Source organism: Chaetura pelagica, unplaced genomic scaffold (genome assembly GCF_000747805.2).
Source record: "Chaetura pelagica isolate M959 unplaced genomic scaffold, ChaPel_1.0 scaffold493, whole genome shotgun sequence".
NCBI lineage: Eukaryota > Metazoa > Chordata > Aves > Apodiformes > Apodidae > Chaetura > Chaetura pelagica.
Window position 1 is genome coordinate 185,956 of NW_009952696.1, and position 17,055 is coordinate 203,010.

The window sequence follows — 17,055 nt, forward strand, 5'->3', positions numbered from 1 at the left end:
GGTGCCGGGCCCCGGGGCTGCTGGCCGGGCGGTATCGGGTAACCTGGGTTTGCAGGAGCCGTCGCTGCGGGTTTTTGTCTCGGAACCCGTCTTTTTGTCTCAGAACCCGCTTGTTGCAGGGGAGCTCCCCCCCTGCGCGGAGGGGGGACCGGCCCGGGGGGGGGGAGGGTGATTCCCCCCCAGGAAATGTCTCAAACCTGATTCATAAGAAGTAAAAGAACTTCAGTGTCTTTCAGGCAGTGAGTGTGAAGGTGTCAGTAGGTCCATCCCAGGCTGTTTGCAGGTGGCCAGGCTTGCTGCTCGCCAGGGGTGGCTGCTGTGTCCCCTGGCTGGAGGGAGCTCTGCTCCCTTTGCTGAGCCCCGGAGCTGCTCCCTCTCAGTTACAGGGTGACACAGACCCAGGGGTGCCCATACAGGGAGTATGGGATGATCTGATCTCCTTCAGCTGGTGGGAAGGGATCCCTGGGCTTTCCCTCCCGTGGCCCTGTCTGTGCTTGGCTGTGAGGCTCTGCCTGTCCTGGCTGGCTGGTGTGTGGGCATCGAGAGAAGTGGGTTTACAGGGCTCGAGGGTGTTTGTTTCCTTGTTTTTCCTATTGTGTGGGTTTGTGTTGTGTCTGCCAGGCTGGGTTGTGTGCTGGAGCACACAGACATCCAGAGGGGACAGTGTGGGTGCCTCCGGCTGAGGCTCCTGTCTGGTTTTGAGGGTATTGAAGCTCTGTCTTGGTGCTCCTCCTGAGTAAGATTTCCTTGGCTTTCAGAGTGTTTTCTTACTGCCTGCCAAAAGGAAACCTAATCAGACAAGCATCTATCTTCCAGCAACTTGCATAATCTTTTGTGTGTAAATTTTAATATTTTAGACCCACATGGCTTTGCTTAAAAAGCTGGAAGAGGACACAAGCTCCTGTAGAACTTCAATGCAGGAATGTGGTGGTCTGATAGAATCATAGCATATGCTGAGTTGGAAGGGACCCTTCAGCATCATTGAGTCCAACTCCTGTTCCTATGTAAGGCACCCCAAGAATCACACCATGTGCCTGAGGGCATCATCCAAATGCTTCTTGAACTCAGGCAGGCTTGATGCTGTGACCACTGTCCTGGGGAGCTTGGTACTTCATGGTGGGTTTCTCTTTGAGATCCTGGTTGTGTCAGCCAAGCTGCAAGTGGGTGGGATGCTCTGCTGGGGGGGTGACCTTGGGCCAGAGGCAGTGCACCTTGCACAGAGTCACCTCATTCACATGTCCTGAGCTCTAACAGGTGGGAGAAAGTCAGTATTTATGGGCTGCCCGAAGCAGCACACAAGACTGTGACTCCAAAGCCGTCTCTGAATACACCTCCTCACCCTCATGGGGTGATGGAAAAGGGCCAGAACCATGGGCACAGTGGGTGCAGGAGATGTCTAAGCCTCAACAGCATCTTAGGGCCATTGATGAACCAGAAATAGAACGAACTTGTACTCGATTATCCACTTAGAGCAACCCAGAGTAGTGAAGCTGCACTTGCAGGACTGATTGTAAACCCACTAAAAATAGATCTTTATTTAACGCTCCTCTTACACATGCTCCCTGTCAAAATGCTTTTAATTTTCCCTACTGACGTGCAGTCTTGCATTGTGTATTCCCCTCCACGTTTCTGGGAATCATAGGCCAAAGTGCCTTTCAGTGTTGCTGCTCCTGCAGAGCTCGTGTGAAGCACCTTCCATCAAACAAGCCTTTAAAGATCGATTTGAACCCCCCAGAACCACAGGGCTGTTCAAAAAGTGCTGTCAGAGCCAGGCATCTAGTAAATTAATTGTGGAGGCGATGTAAACTTCCATAATGAGGGGTATAGGAGCCCTGGGTTATCAGTCTTGGAAATAGTGGAGGGGGGAAAAAAGCCTCTTTTGGGGGTAAGGATGAGCTGTGGAAGCTGTAGGTCCTCGGGCAGCGTGAGGGCTGGAGGGGCAGTGCTGGGGATGGGGATATGCTGGCTGAAGCTGTAGGATCTCTTCTCCCTTCCATTAAGTGGTCTGTACACTTAATTCAGCTGTTGATTGGAAATTGTTCCCCTGAGCACAGATTCTTTTATCTTTATGTAAATGCTGGTTCGTGCTCCGTTTTCAGCTGTGGGTTTTGCTCACTGTGTCTGCTGCTCCAGGGGGGGTTTATGGTGGTGGAGGATTCCTGTGCTGCTCGGAACAGGCCTGTTCCATTTTGTGCATCTGCCCATGAGGTGTGTTTCCCGTGACAGCTGCCCCACTGCCCTGCAGTGACAGGGGTGACACTTCATGAGGAAACGGCGACACCTGGGGAGGCTTTTTGACTAGTGGAGGAAAAAGTGTGATGGAGCAGGTCTGACTAACTGAAAATTGTTGACTCTCTGAATATGGCTTAGCACTTTCTTTGATCTTTTCTCTAAACCCCTGGTGTTTTTATTGTGTTTTAGCTCAGGTTACCCAGTTCTCAGATTTCCATCTCCTGCCAGGTTAGCACCACTGATGCTTGTGATCTTCAGGCATCTGAAAAGTACAGGTTGGGTGGGGATGATTTAAGAAATTCCTTTTGTCACAAAATGCCATTAGAAGTGCAGAACTGCTCTGGCAGGGATCGGGGTTTCCTCTGCTTCTGGAGGCAGCAGATGGCATGGAGATGCAAGTGGGGCCCTGCACAACATACTGATTTTTTTGTGACTGTCCTGTTCCTGGGATGGTCCTACTCTGGCCAGGGGAGTTGAACTTGATGATCTCCAGAGGTCCCTTCCAACCCTGACCATTCTGTGTGATGCTGTGGGACTTAAGGCAGCCTGTGGACTTGGTGCCTCTGCCTCTGGATGTCCTGACTCAGTTCTGGATGTTGCTGATACAAAACAGGGCGTTTGGGTTCCTGCATGAGTCAGACTGAAAGTCACCCCTGCACTGCTGGCTGCTCTGGGGCACGGGGACAGCTGAAGCAGGATGGTGTGTTGGGGCTGTCCTGCTGGGGGAATTCAGACCACAGGGAGGATCAGCAGGTTCCTGGTGAACACCACGTTCCATGGCTGCTCCAGGAGCTGGGCATTCAGGGAGCAGCACTGCCTGCAGCCATGGCAGGAGACAGCGCCTGGTGGGCAGCTGCAGGGTAATCTGCTCCCAAGAAACATCGTGGTTTACATCTACTGCAGCTTATTTTTGTTCATTGTTTCCTGTTTATGTGGGTAATCTTCTTATCCACAGAAATGTCCGGTCCTCTCTTTGAGTTCTTGCTTCTAGGCATTTTTGAGTAGTAAGTTTCAGAGGCTTTGGTGAAAAAAAAAAAGTCAGAGCCTCTAAGTGACAATTCTATTCTTAATATAAAATATGACAGGATGAGCCATTATTTCTTCTATTGCCTTTTTAATACCTGATTTTCCTAATTTTCTTGCAGAGGCAAGCAGTCAAAATCTTTAGAGTGTCTCTAGTCAGATTTTTTTTTCACATCCTTTAACTGTTGCCATTGTCCTCTGTCGAATTCTGTTGTTCTGTGGTGAGATCTCTGAGTCTTACCTGTGGAACCTTCTTGGGATGGAGCAAAGATGAGATTAGTGACACAACCCAGGCAGGTACCCTGCTGAATCCCATAGTTGGAAAGGTAATGGTTTCATTGGCAGGAAAACACTGGATGCTTCAATGAGGGGTGGGAAGGTGCATGGCAGAGGGAATGGTGCCTGGTGTTAAGGGTCTCCAGCCACTGTGCAGGTCGGGGGTTGTGTGTGGCAGCAGCCTGGACTAATGCATATGGAATTCTGTGGTGGAGCTTCCACTGGTTTCATGGCCAAATTCTGCTGCTGTGTCTCCCCATCATGTTTGAGGTTGTAGAGTCTGCATCTCTGGAGACTTCCAAGACCCCTCTGGATGTGTTTCTGTGTGACCTGCCCTGGATTCTGTGGTGCTCCTGCTCTGGCAGGTTGGACTCAGTGGTCTCCAGAGGTCCCTTCCAACCTCAGCCATTTTCTGATTCTGTATTTCAGTTAATTAGGGACCAGATTAAGGTAAACCTTTTGTGATACTTACCAAGATCAAATCTTGAAGTAGCCTGAAATTGTTAGTGAGTCTTTTGCAGATGAAGAAGGTTCTAAGAGGCATGTTATTGAACTTGTGGAGCAGTTCTGTAAATACGGAAGCAAATTCTGTAATAACACATGGTCTTTCTGCCTTTTCAGGTGCTGGAAAATTACTCTGATGCTCCTATGACCCCGAAACAGATTCTGCAGGTCATAGAGTCTGAAGGACTAAAGGAAATGAGGTTAGTATTGATGGTCTTGTCTAAACCACAGTGTGGAGCATGGGGGAGGCTGCCCATGGAGCCTTGTGGTGCTTCGTGCCATTCTGTCTCATCCTCAGCCCCCTTTCCTCTTCCTTTTTTCTCTTTCCAGCCTGATAATTTCAGATGGCATTTGCAGACGTTTATATACAGGTTGTGGGGTTTTTCTTTGACAATAACTGGAAGCTGTTCTTGGACTTTTTGGTAACAGAGTCCTCTTAATCCATCCTTTATGAAATAAATGCCCAGTGCAGATCTCACTCCTGCAGTGTTTGTACTTACCACTTATTTGTGTGGTTCTTTCCTGAGTAGCTCCCAGTAGTTTTTGCTGTTGTGACTCCAGTTTGGGAACAGTTTTAGGTTCTGTCTCCTCTGATGCTTCATTTCTAGAGCAGTCATTATGTTTTCAGAGGCTCATAAACGCAGTTTCATTTTGTATCCCTATACTGGCTTCTGCTCAGGTTTTTGAGCACTGTGGCAGTGCAGCCTCCTGTGGCTCTGGTGTGGAGGAGATGCCCATCTCAGCCTGGGTTTTGTGTGGAGAATAACCTGATACAGAGCCTCTGAAGCGACAGGAGCAGGAGACTGGGAGGCTGTTTCCCTTGGTTAAGTTCCTGTGAACTTCCATCTGTTTCTGTGACAGTAGGAGAAGAGAAAGAAAGTGTCTTGCAGATCAAAGAAAGTAGGTAACCGTGATAGTCCAAATGCCTCAGTTAGTGCTGGTGGCAAACAAAGCAAGTGTGACTACCAGAGACAGCAGTCTCTTGGCTGCTGCCCCGTGGATGGCTTTGGGATAATCCAGGTGCTTGGGCTGTTTCTGGCATTGTTTCCCCCTCACCTTGATTTTGTGGACCCCCTTCCAGCTGCAGAAGGTAAACAACTCAAAACGTTAGCTTGTTTCTGCTCCCTCTTGGTTTCTGAGCTGAGGGAGCAGCTGGGATGGTTAGAGCAGTGAGCAGTGGTGATGCAGACAGGGCAGGGGGGGTGTGGGAGCTGCTGTTTGGGGAGGTACAAGCTGCTGGAGTACCTAAAAGCTGAGGAGATCACAGAATCAGAGAATGGTTTGAGGTGGAAAGGACCTTAAAGATCATCTAGTTCCAACCCCCCTGCATGGCAGGGACACCTCCCCCCAGCCCAGGTTGCTCCAAGCCCCATCCAGCCTGCCCTTCAACACTGCCAGGGATGGGGCAGCCACAGCTTTCCTGGGCAACCTGTTCCAGGGTCTCATCACCCTCACACTCAATAATTTCTTCCTAATGTCTCACCTACATCTCTCCTCTTCCAGCTTAAAACCACTACCCCTCATCGTATTGCTACACACCCTTGTAAACAGCCTCTCCCAGATTTCCTGGAGCCCCTTCAGGCACTGGAAGGCCACTCTAAGGTCTCCCTGGAGCCTTCTCCAGGCTGAACACCCCCAACTCTCTCAGCCTGTCTTCATAGCAGAGCTGCTCCAGCCATTGGATCATCTCCATGGCCTCCTCTGGACTTGTTTCAAGAGCTCTATGTCCTTCCTTTGTTGGTTCCAGAATTGGACACAGGACAAAGATCTGCTCTGCTTTGGGTATGGGCAGTGATTTCACTGCTCTGAGTAGAATTCTGATGGGCTTTTCATGAGGACCTTCATGTACCTGTGTTTTAATCAATGCTCTGCACCTCCTACTCAAGCAGATGGTTGGAGATGTGTGTTACCTTTGCTGCAGGTAACAGTGGGTCTGCCTTCACACACAGAAATTATCTGCCAGGTTTGACAAGTGACCTGATTCAGTATGTGACCAAAGACCAAACTTTGGAGTGTGTGTCAAGTTAAATCCCACAGAGTTAAACTCTTCCATTAAAGGCCTGTGTTTTTCCCTCAGAATACCTGCTTTTCCTTCCCTGGTCAATAATTCTCTGGTTTAAGAAAAGCCTGTTTTCTTCAGAGTGTGATTGTTCCCAGAATGAAGGTGTGATCCTGCCTGGCCAAACAGGCCATGGACTTGGCCAGTGATTGTATTGAAGCTCTTCCTGAAACTCCATTTCCTGAAGGAAGTGGCCTGGTGGCTGGATATGTTTTTCCCTTTGAATCAATCCCAAGCCAGTGTTCCCTGCCTCGGGGTCTCTTGCTCTGCTGCTGGGCACTGATGGGTTCCAGCCAGGACACAGGCCCAGCCCCACCACTGAGCTCCAGCTCCTCAGAGGGTCACAACTCTGCTTTTTTTGTGTGTTTTGGGGAAAACTATTTATTTTGCCACTCTCCAAATCACCCCCTGTGGCTGGTTAGTGTTCTGGGGGCACTGGGTTCAACACCAGGGGAAAACACTGCCTGACAGGAAAGGAAGCTGGAAATTTTTGTCATAGTATCTAAAAGTGATTCAGGGTGATTTTGTTGCCAAGGCTTATGAAAACGTGTCCAAAAACCCAAACACACTCAGAGTGGAAACAGAAGTTGTTCTGTGTTTTCAAGTTGAGAATAATTTTCTTTGAAATATTTGGTCTCAATCCAGTTTTCACTTTCACTTTTAATAAGAATGAAATCGATACCTCTGCAGTGTAACTTTCTGCATGTGTGTGTATGACATACTGGAAAACATGAGGCTGGAAAACAAGTTCCATCAGTGGGAGCACAGGGTAGGTGCTTCAACCAGGAAGTTATGTAGAACTTGACAAATTAGTGCATCAGGCCTTTTATATCCAGCTCTGCTAGTGGGGATTTGTCTGGGATATGTCGGGAGGACATTCCAGAAACACGAGTTTGTTTACATCTTCCTACTGCTGAATGAATCTGGATTTTTAAATATTATTTTTTTTTGTAAACCAAACCAGTTCTGAAAGCTTCAAGAAGAGAAAGGGAAGGAACAGGTAACAAAAATGGGAAATGTCTAAAAATGGCTGAGAGCAACTTCAGAGCTGGTGCCGCGTGTCCTGGTTTCTGCCCGTGGCCGCGTCGTGCGGGTCAGAAGCGGAGCAGCAGGGCTGCTCGGGGGGAGGTGCCCCTGCTGGACCTCGAGGAGCATCATCTCCCTTCCTCCCCAGCAGCCAAATGGTGCCCGTTGGAACAGGCGTTCCGGGTGGTTTCTCTCAGGGGGCTGTCTCTGTGTTGCAGCGGCACCTCCCCGCTGGCCTGCCTGAACGCCATGCTGCACTCCAACTCCCGCGGGGGCGACGGGCTCTTCTACAAGCTGCCGGGACGCATCAGCCTCTTCACACTCAAGGTGAGTGTTCTGCCCTCAGCTGAGGGTACAGGTGGGAGCTCTGGTGCTGCCTGGCTGAGGGTTGGGCTGTCGCCGTGTGGGCTGAACGTGATGCAGGGGGTTGTGGTGTGGAAGTGTGTCTGGGGTTTGGTCTTGCATTACAGCTCGTGCCTTGCAGCTACATTCAGCCACATACAATAAATTACTTGAAAAAACCCTCTTATTTCTTGAATTCCATGAGCAAGATAAATCCTCTTACTCCAGAATTTGGTATCCAGCTCAGGTGGCTTCGTATCAAAACAACCCCATTCCCTCCTCCTGTGCCAGCCACGAGCCCGCCAAGAAATTAATTTGGCCCGAGAGCTTGTAGCTACAAGTAAAATCTTGATAGGAAAATGTATATTCATTCTTCTGGGTGTTTGTTTTGTGTTCCTTTGCATTCCATGTATATTTGGTGTCACCGTTTTCCTCTGAATATTAGGTCTCTCTGAAACATTATTTTTAGGTTATTGTCCCAGTAATCTTACATGTTGAAGATGTTTCTGGTCTCAGGCTTTTCTTTTGGATTGTTTTGTACTGTTGGATGCCCTGATAAATATCAGCTTGATAGACAACAGGTATCTCAGCTATTTCATTTGCATCTTTTTTTCTGCTGCCAGAAATTGCTGTTGAATTGCCATATTTTGCTGAAAATAGATGGCATTGAAATGGCTTTGATTGTACAAGTAGTAAATGCATCTCTTAAACTGACTGTCTTAGGATTTAGCTACTCAGATGCTACCTGTTCCTTTGCAGTAACAATGAGAGAGTTCTCTGTAATGGAAGCTGCTTGCTTGCAGAAAATGGTGATGAATTACTGGTGCTAAGTATTTTGGGTGTGTTTGAGTTGTCTGGGAAGTGTCTGAAGTGTGTGAGTCGCTGACACGACTTCTGTGCCACCGTGAGCACAAAGATACTTTACAATATCTTTCTGCACTGAGGATTAAAATAGGGAAGATGAAAGAGAAAAAAAAGCTTTAAAACCAATATCCACTGAACTGTCTGTTCCTGGGGGCTGAAGTGGTGGTGTCGTGGGGAGGACTGTAGCATCCTGGTTCTGTTTGCCTGTTTAGAAGGATGCCTTGCAGTGGTCCCGGAACCCACCCATGCCAGAAGGGGAGGAGCTGGAGGACACAGCGGATGCTGAAAGTTGCGGGTCCAACGAAGCAAGCACTGTGAGTGGGGATAATGATGGTAAGTGTCTAATGACATTGATCTTCAGCTGTAGGATCTACTGCTGTGTCTGACCAAGCCCACCTCTCTTTCAGTGTCTCTTGATGAAACCTCCTCCAACGCCTCCTGTTCCACCGAATCCCAGAGCAAGGGACCTGCTGCTGCCAGGGAGAGCCACAGAGCTGCCTCCCAGGTAGGAAAAAGTGGGACTGGTGGGCAGCATGAGGCCTTTCAAGGGGAGCTTTTATTTCTGCCTGCTAGCTGGGTGAGTTCCCTGGTCCCCAGAGAGTTCTGGGGCTGTCCCCTTAAGGGGGAGTTTGCAGAATGGGGAGGGATCATGTACAGGGAAATGATCTGGAATCCTCTGCAATTCATAAATGAATGGAACCCAAAGCTTTACTAGGAGCTAGTAATTCTTTAACTGAGGAACATGCTGCTTAGAAGCTTATTTTACTCCTCCATAATGTCTTTATTCCTTTGTTGTGTTTTTGGTCTCTTTCTGGACTGCAGACAGCCAAACAGAAGAAGAAGACAGGTGTGATGCTGCCACGCGTGGTCCTGACACCACTGAAAGTAAATGGGGCACACATGGAATCTGCCTCTGGTGAGCCCTGCTTTGCTGTGGGGGTCTCTAATGACTGCCCAGGTGGCTTTGAATCAGTAATCCCTGATTGTCTGTAAGTTTGTCTGAGGATTTCTTTAGCACCTGCTGAGAATGCCTGGGACTGTAGATAGTTGTGTGCTTGTTTAACTCCATCAAAATGGTTGGTAACTGAGTGACAATAGCAAATCATTCTTGTAATTGATACACTCTCCATGATGGGCTTCTGCTGTTCCTTGCATGTTTTTAGAGGTTGTTTTGCTCTTAGGCCTCACAGGCAGGCACGCTGACGGGGAGAGCAGCAGCACGTCCAGCAGCAGCAGCAGCTCCTTGGCCCTGTGCAAAGCCACCCTGCGCAGCCGGGCAGAAATAAACAGGGACCCCCCGCAACTCCTGAGGGGCATCAGGAAGCCCACAGCTGGTAGGTGTCTCTGGTTAGAGTTAGAAGAATAATTGGCCATAAAAGCAGACAGTGCTGAAGTTGTGGATGTCTGAGAAAAGCACACCGAGAGTTTGAAGGTGTGTGACCATCTTGGAGGTGGCAGGCTGGCCCTTCCTCCCTGAACATCAGTGAGACAACTGATTAGAAAGGTTTGCCTGCTCTGAGGAGCAGCACCAGGAATTGTACCTGAACGGGACTGAAATGTGATCTTGTCTCAAAATCCCAGAAGCCACATCTATTAACTGCTGTGTTGGAGAGTCTTCACACTTGAAAGCTACAGGCTTTTCTCGCAGGTCCTCCTTTTCCTGTAGTAGTTTGATGTTAATTTCTTGCCCGTAATGCTGAAATACTTTTATACAATGTTGATTTTCTTTGTCCTTACACTACAGGGCAAATGAAACGCAACCGGGGTGAGGACATTGACTTTGAAACACCAGGTTCCATCCTGGTCAACACGAACCTGCGAGCTCTGATCAACTCCAGAACCTTCAACGCGCTCCCATCACACTTCCAGCAGCAGCTCCTCTACCTCCTGCCAGAAGTGGATAGACAGGTACAGGCTGCAGCACTCGGGGTGGGCTTCCATCCCCTGCCTGGCCCGTGGCTGGCGGGGGGGCTGCAGTGTGTGCTCTGTGTCCCCAGGTGGGGGCTGACGGGCTGATGCGCCTCAGCGGCAGCGCCCTCAACAACGAGTTCTTCACCCACGCGGCGCAGAGCTGGAGGGAGCGGCTGGCGGATGGTGAGAGGCTGCAGACTGGGTGCTCCTTTTATGGGATTCTTCTGGTTTGCAGTTGATGAACTGGAATTTAGTCCAGCCTTGCAGTGTATCTCTGGCTCCGTTGCCCTCAGCATTTAATTTTTTTTCTTCTATTTCTTTAAAATCAAAGATGTTTTTTTTTCCTTTGCTGCCCTGAGACTTTCAGAATGGGATGGTGAAAGTGTCAAGTAGTGCCAGGCTTGTCTTTCCTTAAATTATGGCCTGTGACTGGTAAAACATGACTTATTTTCAGACTTGCTTGAGGCTGTGTGACCACTGCCTGACTGTGTGACCCACTGCCCTTAAGGAGTTGCAGGCAGCATGTGGCTCTTGAGAGCTGGACAATATCTTTTGTATATGTAGCTACCGGGCTGTTCAAACACACAAAGTTGCACTTGCAGAATCAGTTTGGTTTGGAACTGAATTTCAGTCTCCTGCTTCCATGCAGGTGAATTCACCCATGAGATGCAAGTTCGAATTCGGCAGGAGATGGAAAAGGAGAAGAGGGTGGAGCAGTGGAAAGAGAAGTTCTTTGAGGACTACTATGGACAAAAGTGAGAAATTATACTTCCTCTCTCCTGCTTTATCTGTGCTTTTGCAGTGGCAGGATGTGCTTCTGCTTGTGGGTACTTGAGAAAATGCAGCAGAAACTCCTTGAAAAAATTCAGGTTGTGGGGTGACTGTTGCTCCAGGAAAATCCTGAGTGGAATTGGCTGGGGAAGAGCAGAGTTTTGTAACCCATCTATTTTGTTTCAGAGACAAGTTAGTAGTACTCACTTTCCCTCACAAATCTTTGTTTCCTTACTTTTCTCATGCCCTGTGGCAGCAATGTGGGGCAGCAAGTGTGTAGGTTATCTCCCTGCAGCCTGGGTGGGGTTTTGCTGAGTCTCTGCTCCGTGGCCTGTGTCCCTGTGTGTGGTGACTGGAGCTGTGTCCGAGAGATGAATGCTGGGATCAGGATGGGCGCTCGCTTTTAGCTGCTTTTTATGTTTGCCTCCTAGGTTGGGCTTGACCCAAGAAGAATCCCAGGAGCAGAATTTGGTGCAGGAAGATGCTGAGAACAGGACAGGGCTGGCAGCTAAAGGGGAGGCCCGGCCGGCGCGCGGCCCTGCGGCGCGGCAGAGGGACGGGCGCTTCCGCCGGCGCTCGCGGGCCGACCTGCGCTGCCGGGCCCGGAGGAGCCTCTACAGGCTGCGGGAGCCTGAGCAGACAGAGCCTGCCAAGGAGCCTGCTCCTGTGGAGCCAGACTCCTCTCTCCATAAAGAGCCAAAGCCTGAGGTAGACCTGAAGAAAGACGCTCTGGTGAGCCCTTCGGCTGCAGTGGTGAAGCCGGAGAGTTCAGAATTGCACCACTCTCCAGAGACTTCCAAATTGCACAGCACGTCGGAAGATCTGTCGTTGGCAGCTGCAAACAGAATTCCAGGTTTGCCCCAGGAGAACTCTGCCCGGGAGCCCAAGGACCAGAAGAGGAAATGCTTCGAGGAGGCTGCCTCTGCATCCTTCCCCGAAAAGAAGCCCCGGCTTGAAGATCGTCAGTCCTTTCGTAACACAATTGAAAGTGTTCACCCAGAAAAGCCACAGCCTACTAAAGAGGAGCCAAAAGTCCCACCCATCCGGGTAGGAGAGGCAATTAGAGCTGCTTGATATCTTGGGGCTGTCATACTCACTAGCATCAAAACATGATTAAAATGTCAAGTGTTGTCATCTTCAGAGGAAGAGTGGAAGGGGTTCGTTGGCAGGGTTGGCTGAGCACTGCTGTGTGCTGCAGTTCCCTCTTATTTAGACAGGCAAAGAGTGGAAAATCATTCCAAGGTCTTTGCACAAGAGCACTGGGTAACCTTGACTTACTCTAGATTGCATTTCTGTGGATACAGAAATCATGCTTCCTGAGAGTAGCTGCAGGAGAGACCTTCACACCGTAGCCTTCAGTGTAGCTTCTCAGTTCCTCTCCTTCTGGGCAGAATCTCAGTGTTCTGTCTGACTTTCCCTGTTCTGACTGGAGGGATCCATCTTGTTAGCTTCAGGGTACTCATCCTGATGTAGAGGAGACCCTTCTGATTTCTGAGGATCTGAATGCAAATCACTTACTATGTATTAGTAAAACAATGTTAATATGAACTGAGTTTTACATGTGGCATGACAGAGCAGGTACAGCAGTGGGGAGCACGGTCCTTCTCTGCCAAGATCCTTTTTTTTTTTTTCAAGTTGGAATTTTAAATTGTTGTTGAATTCCTGTGGTAGGGATTGTGAAGAACAGGTGCTAATAAAATGCACCTCACTGTGGGAAGCGCTCAGGTTTACAGCTAATTGCTTTTCCCCTTTTTTTCTTCTTCTTTTTCGCCCCCCAGATTCAACTTTCACGTATTAAACCACCCTGGGTGGTTAAAGGTCAGCCCACTTACCAGATATGCCCCAGGATCATCCCCAGCACGGAGCCCTCCAGCCGGGGCCGGGCCGGGGCCAGAACCCTGGCAGACATCAAGGCCCGAGCCCTGCAGGCCCGAGCCCAGCGAGAAGCCGCTGCCATCGGGGGCGGGGGCGGCCCCGGCGGAGGGAGGAGCACGGATGCAGGAGGGGGTGGAGGAGGATCCCGCAGCCGAGCAGAGCGCAGGAGATCCAGGAGAAATCGTGGAAAGCGTTCGTCAGATCTACAGCGAGCACAATTACTGCCGCCTCTGCACCTGAGCGGGGAGAAGCCCAACTCGGAGGTGGCTGCGCGGGAGGCAAACACGAGTCCTTTGCTCTCCTCCAGAGAAGACCCCTTGTCCTCAAAGAGGGAGGGAAGTGGTGCTGTGAAGCGTGCCACGGGCACTAGATCAGGGGAAGCTCAGCCTGGCGGTGGTTGCCCTGGGAGGCAGATCTGTGAGGCTTGGACTGGGTTGTCCTTGGACAGCGCAACTTGTGAGAGGCAGCAGGAGAGCCCAGAGCAGCTCCTCTGTGAGCCACGGACTGAAGCCCCACCTTGTTCTGCACCACAGGAGAGGCAGAACTCAAAGCTGAAGCACGTGGCTCCTCCAGTCGATGGCCTATCCTGCTTCCAGGGGCAGGGAGCTGTCGTCAGTCCCATGGGAGAGGGGTCTCTGCTCCAAGATGTCTGTGCTCCCACTGTGCAGCTGGATTATCCTTCTGACGTAAAGGAAGCTTCCTCCAGTTGTCCTGCTCTTCTGCCAGAATTGTCATCAGTTGGTAAAGAACAACACCATGAGCCAGAAATGGTCATGAGCTTCAGATTTAATGGCTCTGAAACATTTGTGGAAAAACGTGTGGCTGATGGTGGTAACTCCAAGGCAGCAAGTTCTGGAGTGGAGACCGTGGTCTCTGCTCTGTGTAACTGCTCCCACCCATGGGCAGAGAGCATAAGTGGGGACAAACCAGGAACTGAGGAGCTGGACACAGAGTCCCTGGTGAAGTCTTCTTCACATGATGACTTTGTGTCTCAGAACAGGACGGATGCTGCTGAAAAACTGCAGCTGAGGGAGAAGTGCCCCAGAACAGCACCAGAAAGTGCACAACAGGCATCGAAAGAGACTGGAGAGCTCAAGACAAAATGGGATGAGGAGGTGCAGAGCACACACAGTGGAACAACAGACACTGCCTCGGATTTTGAAGGTGATGGAGCTGATGAGAGTGTGGAGATGGATTTGTGTTTCAGGAGCGTCGGCTGCAGGGAGGTGGTTGGAAAAGACTCCTCCTGTCACAGCAGCTCAGAGAGATGTGACAGGATTAGATCCAAATCACCAGTGGAACCAGGTAGTCTGGCCCCTGGAGGGGACTTCCCTGCCAAGTCAGCAGTGGGTGCTGCTCCTCCATGGGCACCACTGGCACCATCGGCCCCCAAACCTGAGCGGCCAGTGGGTCCTGCCCGGCCTGTGTCCTTTGTTGAAACCAACAACCCTTTGGTGATGCAGCTGCTCAAGGGGAACCTTCCACTGCAAGAAGTTCTCCCAGTATCTCACACCAACATCAAGCTGGAGATTGCACAGCCAGGGCTGGACAAGCAGCCAGAAAGCCTCTCCCTGCAAATGGAGAGAGGCAGCAGTTGCTATTTTGGCAAAGGATCTTCTCCGGATGTGGGAATAAAGGCAAGTGCCCTAAGCAGGAGCGATGACTTCCACGTGGTGAGATCTTCCAAAGATCCCCAGGGAACAATGTGTGGATCAGGGGCAGCATTGCCTAGCACGGGAGATGCAGAGGGTCAGTCTATTCCAGAAAAACATTCCAAAGTTGGCTTGACTTTAAGCTGCCAAGACCAACTGGCAAATGTGGCAAGTGCCTCTCAGAAGCCTGAAGACGTGGGCCCTCAGGAAAGAACATTTTCTTCCTGTAGCTTTGAGGAACAGAAGGAATTGTCCAAGGTCCATCGGGTGCCACAGCACAAGCCAGTGACAAGTGTCAGCACAAAGAAAAGTCCAGAGAAGCTGAAGACCTCTACAGAGCCTCAGTTTGTATCTCCAGCTGTACCTGCTCTTGGTCCAAATCAGACGGGAGGTGCATCGGTGAACAAAAGTTATGGAGTGCAAGGCAAAAAACTCTTTGGCTCTGGTTTCTCTCACAACCCCAGTGTCCGACTGCATCACTCCAGGGCTTTGGATCTGGTGTCGGCCTTGGGAACCTTGTCCCCCAGCAAACAGGTCTCTCTGAACAAGAGCCGTGCACCAGGAGAAGGAATGCCAGTTGCAAGGGAGGAATGGACTTCAAAGCAGCACGTGGGCACCCTGGGAGGAATTAAAACTGAGAAGGTGCTGGGGTGTGCCAGCCCGGCCAAGAGCAACGCGGAGAACCGGCAGGACGCGGCGCCCGGCCCCACCGAGCAGAGCCAGGCTCTGCAGGGTGTTCCCCTGCTGGGGGACTTGCCATTCTTTAAGTTTTCAAGGGAACCAGGAAAAGGACACAATCACCCTTTGGAGCCTTCTTCCATACCCTCCCAGCTCAATATCAAGCAAGCATTTTATGGGAAGCTTTCTAAGCTGCAGCTTAATTCCACCAGCTTTAATTATTCATCCAACACTCCAGCTTTTCCCAGAAGCCTTGCTGGGAGCATGATGCAGCTGACCCACAAAGCAAACTTTGCTGCCAGCCACAACTCGTCCCTCTCCGTGCAGATGTTTGCTGATGGCAGCAGCGTCGACGAGATCTCGTTCAAGTGCTCGTGCAGCCTGAAAGCCATGATCATGTGTAAGGGCTGCGGGGCCTTCTGTCACGATGACTGTATAGGACCCTCTAAGCTTTGTGTATTGTGCCTTGTGGTGAGATAATAAATTATGGCCATGGGACAAACTGTACATTCAGTGTGTGTATTTTGATAACGACTGATCCTCAAACCTGCACACAAGATGCTCTCCTGTTGATAGTAGAAGTGCTGCCACACTCCAGTGTGGTGAGGAAAGTTGACTGGCCTTCCCATGGAAATCTCCAGTGCAGAACCCTTCCTTGCCCATGGTTACACTCCGGCCTCATTGGGCTGTGCCCCCTGGAGCGACCTTCCTGCTTCATGCCATCGTGGGAACACGGGCGCTGCCCGGGACACGCGCCGAGGCGGCACTGGCAGTTTGCTGTGGCATCCAAGGATCCTCTGCCAAGGAAACCTTTACATCCAAAGGAACTGGAACAGGGTGTGTTCAGTTCAGGACTGTGCTAGGTGAGGCCCTACAGTCTTCCACTCTCCCCTCCTGCCATTGCCATTCCCAGTTTGTGTGGGACTTGCTGCTGTGCAGCAACGTGAGCACGGAGTTGCTCTGGCACGACAGTTCTGCAGGGCCTGTGGGCTTTGCTGGAGCCCAGTGGAGGTCCCTGCAGTGGGGGGAGGGCACAGCTCAGCGGGTGGATGGAGCCTACCCGGAGGATGCATGGAGAGGAAAAATGTGGCAGGTGCCAGGGGAATGTCTTCTGCTGGTCTGCAGGGCAGGGTGTGCAGGAGCTCCATGCCCTGCCCACCCGCCGTGACTCCCCTGGTGGCCGAGCTGCCACCACCCAGCATGGAGCTCCCAGGAGCTCATTGATGTGACCACTGAGCTCCACCTTGCAGCCCAGCAATGAGGACCTTAACACAGGAACACCTGACCACTTGCAAGCATCTAGCTGTGCATCTGTGTGACCATCATCTGACATTTAAAGCAGTGTTTTTTCCTTTTTTTTTTTTTTAATATTTTCATTCTTGGATGTATAAAGTGAATTATTTGGCTCCTGTAAGTATCCTCTATGCATCTGTTTGATCATGTATTTATATGTTGTACACAGTACTGGCCAACTGTAAATGGATGTAATGTACATAGAACATAAAGGGTTCTTTTTTTTTCCTTGGGTTTCCAGGCTCTACAGCAGTATTGCATTAAAGTGATGTTAGTTATTGAGCTGCAGCTGTAGTCAGAGCCACTGTGTTCTGTCCTGCCTAAGGTGAGGCCCAAGGTGTCTCTGGGCTCTGTGTGGTGCCCGTGGTCATGGGGTTTGCCAGGGCAGGTGCCAGCACTGCTCCCTGCTCCAGGCTGTTCCCAGCTGCTCTTGGAGCTGAGTTAGAGTGTGGCTGGAGCTGCCTTGCAAGTTGAACATCCTGGTGTATCCATAGATGGAGAGCAAAAATGTGACTCTTCCTCTATGGAGTAATGGCTTCTCCAGAGCGA

General features: G+C 50.5%; 1 protein-coding gene across 1 annotated transcript; it reads left to right on the forward strand.

Annotated features, from left to right (window-relative positions):
* Window positions 1–4,158: 4,158 nt before the first annotated feature.
* ASXL1 (additional sex combs like transcriptional regulator 1) lies at window positions 4,159–15,693 on the forward strand. The gene is made up of 11 exons (XM_009993988.1): window positions 4,159–4,235; window positions 7,339–7,447; window positions 8,539–8,659; window positions 8,734–8,831; window positions 9,149–9,242; window positions 9,508–9,660; window positions 10,071–10,234; window positions 10,324–10,420; window positions 10,887–10,992; window positions 11,440–12,055; window positions 12,787–15,693. The coding sequence occupies exons 1-11, from the start codon at window positions 4,180–4,182 to the stop codon at window positions 15,691–15,693; spliced, it is 4,521 nt and encodes a 1,506-aa protein (XP_009992290.1). The 5' UTR covers window positions 4,159–4,179.
* Window positions 15,694–17,055: the final 1,362 nt, after the last annotated feature.

Coding starts and splice junctions, on each gene's coding strand:
- ASXL1 (XM_009993988.1), top strand. CDS start 4,180: ATGACCCCGAAACAGATTCTGCAGGTCATAGAGTCTGAAGGACTAAAG. Junction 7,448..8,538: donor TCAGCCTCTTCACACTCAAG/GTGAGTGTTCTG, acceptor TTGCCTGTTTAG/AAGGATGCCTTGCAGTGGTC. Junction 9,661..10,070: donor CATCAGGAAGCCCACAGCTG/GTAGGTGTCTCT, acceptor CTTACACTACAG/GGCAAATGAAACGCAACCGG.